General features: G+C 47.0%; 1 protein-coding gene across 1 annotated transcript in view; it reads left to right on the top strand.

The window, feature by feature from the left end:
• Positions 1-596: 596 nt before the first annotated feature.
• Positions 597-6530, top strand: part of GFRA1 (GDNF family receptor alpha 1) — a gene marked incomplete at its 5' end in the record, with an annotated part of 66024 nt that continues 60090 nt past the window's right edge. The window contains one exon of the mRNA XM_089898208.1: positions 597-961. Coding sequence (XP_089754334.1) covers positions 597-961 — 365 coding nt within the window. The remainder of the gene's footprint in view (positions 962-6530) is intronic.

The raw sequence follows: 6530 nt of genomic DNA, 5'->3' as shown, positions 1-6530 counted from the left end.
AAATTTTTATGTAATTTATTCTGGTTTTCTTCCAGTGGCCTGTGAGCTAGAACTACAGCTTCGATGTAGTTGCTTCTTCCTGTTTAGAGAGCTAGCGTAATATTCTGTCTTCTGGGCTCAAATAACCATGCGATTACTCTGTAATCGTATAGTAATTAACATGTACTATGTGCATTTATTACATAATTATATTCCTGGAGGATTGCATGGCAATTATACTTACATTCAGCATATCATTTTATATATTATATAATAAACAAGTATATAATTTGTTGCTCTTTTCTTTTATCCTAATTTCAATTTACCAACCAGGAGCTGGAAACTTGTTCTTCTGTTGCCTTGTTTATATGTAGTCAGGCAGGTGCCTGAGCGCCTTTGGCCTTACTCAACACCTCCTAATCATACATCTGAGACAACGCTAGGAGCTTGTGTGCTGCCGTGGGCTCCCAGCCTCTGTCCCCCTGATACTTCCTCATTGTCATGAACTCATTAAGTTATTAGCTTCAAGACACAGAGTTGATCAGAGCTGCCAGCGCTGCCAGGTGAATGGCCAGACCTCAATGAAAGCAGAGCAGCCCCAGCACACAGCCCTGTGATCACGCCCGCCTTTCTCTCCTTTTACAGTGGAGCACATCCCGAAAGGGAACAACTGCCTGGACGCCGCCAAGGCCTGCAACCTAGACGACACCTGTAAGAAGTACAGGTCCGCGTACATCACGCCGTGCACCACCAGCATGTCCAACGATGTCTGCAACCGGCGCAAGTGCCACAAGGCCCTCCGGCAGTTCTTCGACAAGGTCCCGGCCAAGCATAGCTACGGGATGCTCTTCTGCTCCTGCCGGGACATCGCCTGCACCGAGCGGAGACGGCAGACCATCGTGCCGGTGTGCTCCTACGAGGAGAGGGAGAAGCCCAACTGCTTGAATTTGCAGGACTCCTGCAAGACGAATTACATCTGCAGGTAAGCGCGTGCCAGCAGCCTGGTGATTAAGGAGGTGGTGGAGAGAACCTTTATGCTGCTTCAGTGGCCAGGCTTCTATTTTCTGAATTTCTGCAGGGGGGTGGGGGAGGGGAGTCATTGGGATGGATGGGGGTGGGGGAGGGGAGTCATTGGGATGGATGGGCCAAAACCTGACCTCTGCCTCCAGCACGAGGTTCTTCAGCAGCTGATCAGCCTTTTGTGCTGAGGAAGGTTCCCGTCTTTAACCTGAGGGAAGCTTTGAGAGATGCTGGAATGAGGTCAATAGGACTTCGTAAGTGCAGAGGGTCACCTGAGCCCAGGTGAGCTTGAAGGCATGTGCCCCCTCTGTTAGACCTGAGGGCTGCCAGGGTTCAAAAGCGTTAAGTAAGTGGGGTAGCAGGTGCTGGAAATATGGGGGCTCTTGTCATCAAGGTCAGAAAACTGGAAGAGAGCAGCGAGAGGGAGGGATAGAGCCGTGTCCAGCCCCCAAGAGGAGAACTTCCAGAATGCCTGGGTCTGCTCTGGGCCATTCAGTCGACGATGTGGCTGAGAATAGATGCCTTCCGTGCTTCCGGATCTCAGCCCCCATCGAAACCTGGCAGTGTTGTTGAAAAGAGTCACTTCCTTTTCCTTTTTGGCCATTCATTAATTTATTTTAATGTTTGAAGGACTCCATGAATATATTCTATGTGTGTGGTTTTTTTTTTTAAAGCAAAAAAGCAATATAGAATTAGTAGAGGGAAAGGGAAGTTTCCTCTTGCTCCCAGCCGTCACTGTCAACAATTTGATGTGAGTCCTTCCAGAACTTTGGGTTGAATTCATTGCTGATCAGAAGCAAGTAGATTTTGATAAGCAGAGACTTGACTCTTTGCCGCCTGAGGCAATGCTGGTGCTAGATTCAGAGCACAGGATAGAGATGCAGACGGGGCATCATCGGACAACACTTGTACTTTGCCCTATCCAACACTTGTACTTTGCCCCCAGGATAGAGCCAGGAATCTTCAAATGCCATTGCTGACAAAATCCTGTGCACTTGATAAATGTTCACAGGTGGAGGAGTAGATGAGGGCGTGACTTTGTGTTTGTTTTCTTGTAAGTTTCCCATTTCTAGAGCAGAGGGCAGGGAAGAAACTGATAGTTTGAGGACTCTGGTAAGCTGAGTTTTGTCAGTTTAAGTTTTATTCTGATAGAATGGAGTCCCATTCTTTCCTTAGACTAGCTCTAATAGTGACCAAAGAAAAATAAAAGTCCTTGTTATCTGTAGAACTCCCTCATGCTGAAGACTTTCGGGGAGTAATATCCCTCCATTTTTTTCCAAGTTGGAAGCTATCTGAGGAAGAACTCAGATGGCCGAGCTTGTCTTGGGAGGAGTCAGGTGCTCAGGCAATGCAACTTCTCTAAAGACTCTTCCTCACCTTCACGCCCCTCTTCCATTGAGACCCTCTTAACTGAGGGCTAGGATCAGGGATCACTGTGCTCTAAGGATCCTGAGGAAGAGGCAGGACCTCCTCGCAGCTATAACCTGGGGAAGCCAATCAGCCAGGGACTCTAAGAACGCCCTGCTCGAGATGAATGTGGTGAGGACAGGACCAAGGGAGAAGCTGTGGGAGCTTAGCCTGGCATTAGGATGCCAGGGGACAGAGAATCTGAAGACCTGTCCTCTGAAGACCCCAAGTTCCTGTGTCCCTTTAGTCTTTGAGCAGAGGAATCCCTCTGCTAAAAGCAGGACTTTCCGGGGTCTTCCTTGGCTTGAAGGCAGACAGCCCCTCCTTGTCTCTACAGGAGACATTATCCTGTTCACTGATGGGTCCAAGCCAGGAAGCCTGGAGATGGGAGGCTACTGTCAGGGGAGGGAATGGAGCAGTGCGTGAGCCCTCCGTCCACTGGACCATGGCTGGCAGGCGGAGAGAGCATGGTGATGGAGCCTTTCCTTCTCTTCTCACGCGGTCTGTCTTGCACGTGAGGTCCAGAGGAGGCTCCTGACACCTCCTGTGCAGGCTCAAAGCCCACCGTGAGGGGTCCATTTGCATTACCTGGCCTGCTCTCTAAAAAGAGAGAATCCTCGGAGAGTTGGTGTGAATTAGTCGAATCAGATTGCTTCCCTGCTAAGCTGTGGTGAGAAATAGCTGGAAGTTTGGGAACTTGGTGTGTTCCAAGGAGGTGGCAGGAGGAATCTGCAGTCCTGTCTGGGGACCAGCCTGGTTCCAGGAACTGGTTGTGTTGAGGCAGCCCAAGTAGCATAGCGTGGCCTCAGCTGATGGGTCAGAAAGGAACAGGGGACAATAGGACAGCCCTCACCTAATGACTGACTGTGCCTGGTCACACCGAGGTCGGGCTGTGGTGACAACAGCCACCAGGCAGTGGGGTGAAGTCGGGCTGGACTGGAAACTGCAACCAGAAGCAGTCTCGGTGCTGCTGCCAGATTCCTGGCTCTGGGATGTTTGGGAATCCAAATCCTAGACTCCCTAGGGCCCTCCCAAGTGAAATTTGCCTGCATGTGATCGGTGGGTTTTATACCGTCTCGAGTCTTCTCTGGGAAGGTGAATCAGTGACTTCCCCTGGTGTTACCTGTCCTAAGTTATTTATCCCGTAATTTGTTTCCAGAGTCTGAGCTTATTACTCATGATTACCCCCTCCCTGTCAGATGTGGTAAATGTAATTTAAGCTGCTAGGTAGGCTAGCGGTGTTTTCTTTCATCAGGTTTTATTAGTCTTGTCTTTAATTTTATGCCTTTTATTGCATCTCATTTCAATCCATCTCGGCGAAGCCCTTGGAGTTACTACTACGTGGAACAGCAGCTGGGGCTTCGGCAGGGTTTCATGTTAAAGCTGCTCTGACCCAGACCCATTTGGAGGAATGGAGGTACCCCCAATGGGATGACTAAAGGCCTAATTTGAATATCCCCAAAGCGAAGGGATAGCAAGAGGGAAAATCGCTTCCTGAAAAGCATATTCTTTGAAAGCTCACATTTCAAATGCTCCATTGCCATCTCAACATCAGGGACTATCAAAGAGCTGCTGAAACTCATTGAAACCTCCCTGCGCTTAATGATTTCCAACTCGAAGCACACAGGTTTCCTTCCCCAGGGTCCAGCGGTGCCTCTGTGCAAAACCTCTCTCCTGCGTTTTGCCTTCAAACAGAGGAGATGCAACTTTAGCTTTTCCTTTTGACTTTGTTTTCTTTTCTCCTTTTCCCTTTTAGGGAAGCTGACAGGTTTCTTTCCTCTTAGGGTGGTTGGGGACAGGCAAGAGCTTGACTGTTTAGGCCTCCAAGCTTGCCTGCAGAAAAGCAAACGCAGAGGTGTTATTAGAAGGGTGTGATGAGATTAAGAGCCTCCAGTTCTTCCCCTGAAGCACAGTGTCTCCCATACTCATTGTCCTCCGGTTGCTTTCCTTAGTGCCTGGAAGGATGTCAGGTTGGGGTTTGGTCCTAAAGGAAGCATATTCCTTTATTCCCGATGCAAGTGGTTATATATACAAAATTTAAAGTTGTGCCTCTCCTCCTTTCCCTCAAATTCTGACCTCCAAGCTAAGGTCAGCCCTTGGGCTCTGACTCAGGGTGCTACAAATATGTTCATAGCTCTTGAATTTTTCTCATTAATCACTCAGGCGCCTCTCCTGCTCTTCATTACCCAAAGGGCTAGCATCTTTCTCTTGAGCATGCCCCCTCCTGTTTTCATCTAAGAATTATACAGTTATTTTCCAAAACCTGTTCTGCTTCCAATGCCAGGAAAAGAGGGAGCCTGAGGCTACTGGCCAGCCGGCCTGACCTGTGGGTTTAGCTGCTGCCACACGGTGTCGCTGTTGTGGACAGCCCAGAGGTTGCTTTGTGGTTTGGTGACTGTGCCCTTCCTGGTCATTCTGCACCTGCAGCAGAGGTGCTGCATCTTGGGTGCAGAGTAACAACTCTTAGTTCATACTCAGCATGCAGCCACTGTTTCCCAAAGCGTGACATATTGCCCTGGGGGCTGGGTCCTAAGGGTTTCCCACCAGAGCCAGCCCTCCAACTTGAGCACACAGTATCTCAGACTCTCCCTTTCCTGGCAATATAGCCTAGATGGATTTGAGTGTTGTATTTGCATTTTCTCTCTTTTCTTGTTTTATTGTGGTAAGAACACAACGTGAAATCTACTCTTTCAACAGGTTTCTAAGTGCACGATATGGTATTATCTATAGGCACAATATTGTACAGTAGATCTCTAGAACTTATTCATCTTGTATAACTGAAGTTTTATTCCCACTCATCGGAAACTACCTTACCAGGGGATAAGGAGGGGGGGAGGAATAAATTAGGAGATTGGGACTGACATATGCATACTACCATATATAAAATAGATAATAAGAACCTGCCGTATAGCACAGGGAACTCTACTCAATATTCTGTAATGGCCTATATGAGAAAAGAATCTAAAAAAGAGTGGATATATGTACATGTACAACTGATTCATTTGCTGTACACCTGAAACTAACACAATATTATAAATCAACTCTACTCCAATAAAAATGAAAAAAAAAAAAAACTACCTGCTTACCCCTCCCCCTACTTCCTGGCAGCTACAATTCTGTTCTTTGCTTCCACGAGTTTGATGATTTTAGATACCTCATGTAAAGTGGAATCATGCAGTATTTGTCCTTCTGTGACTGTTTTATTTCACTTAACATAATGTCCTTCAGGTCAGTCCATGTTGTTCCATATTGCCTTTTTAAGGCTTAAACAGTGCTTGGTCAAGGGTACCTCATAGCTTTTGGAAAGAGTCTGATAATGCTGAACTTCAGAAGGGAAGGGATCAGGGCCTCTGCCCTCTGTCTCCAAGGCTTTTTGCCTAGCCCCTCCCCCACCAAGATATACTTGCTCTTCCCGGTGCCCAGGCTCTGTATCCTCATTGTTTCCAAGAGTGGTAGCTTTTACCAAGTGACCAAGTACATATGGTTCTACCTTTCCCCAGGGACTAAGGATCCTATAATTGTATCCTGGAGACCTGTTTTTTTTGTTGTTGTTGGTGGTGGTGGTGGGTTTTTTGGTTTTCTTTTTTGTTTGTTTGGTTTTTTTGGGTTTGTTTGTTTGTTTTTAGCACAGCCAAGAAGATCTCCCTTGGTATAGCTCCAGAAGAACAGCATATGTAATTTTCAAAATTCTGCCCTAGCCAGCACCGCATTTTCCACACTGAGGCTGACCCTATTATACTTAGAGGAAATATGTTGTTGTTAATTTGTTAACTGGGACGACTGAGGAAACATGTCACAAGACCATGCAGCAGATTTCTTCTCCAGTAACTTACTTGGTCTGACAGTGTTAGTGTACCTTTAAAAGGTGAGGAATGTATTTCCTTTGCTTGGAATCAGTCCTGTTTTGCACAGTAAACTGTGGCTCTTAGAAATCAGGGACATCCTCTGCTGTTTGGGCTACATTCCTGAGTTGAAAACTGGATTCTACATCACTGTATCCGGGCCTGTCTTGACATGTGGCAAAGTGCAGGAGAAAATGGCTCAGAGGATAATTAATGCCTAAAACTAGAAGGGTAGATTAATTTGGCACTCAATTTTATTTTACGCTGATTCATTCACAAATG

Source organism: Delphinapterus leucas, chromosome 16 (assembly GCF_059928025.1).
Source record: "Delphinapterus leucas isolate spDelLeu-1000000601 "Yukka" chromosome 16, BTC_Dleu_Yukka2, whole genome shotgun sequence".
Lineage (NCBI taxonomy): Eukaryota > Metazoa > Chordata > Mammalia > Artiodactyla > Monodontidae > Delphinapterus > Delphinapterus leucas.
This window is presented reverse-complemented; position numbering and strand designations above follow the sequence as displayed.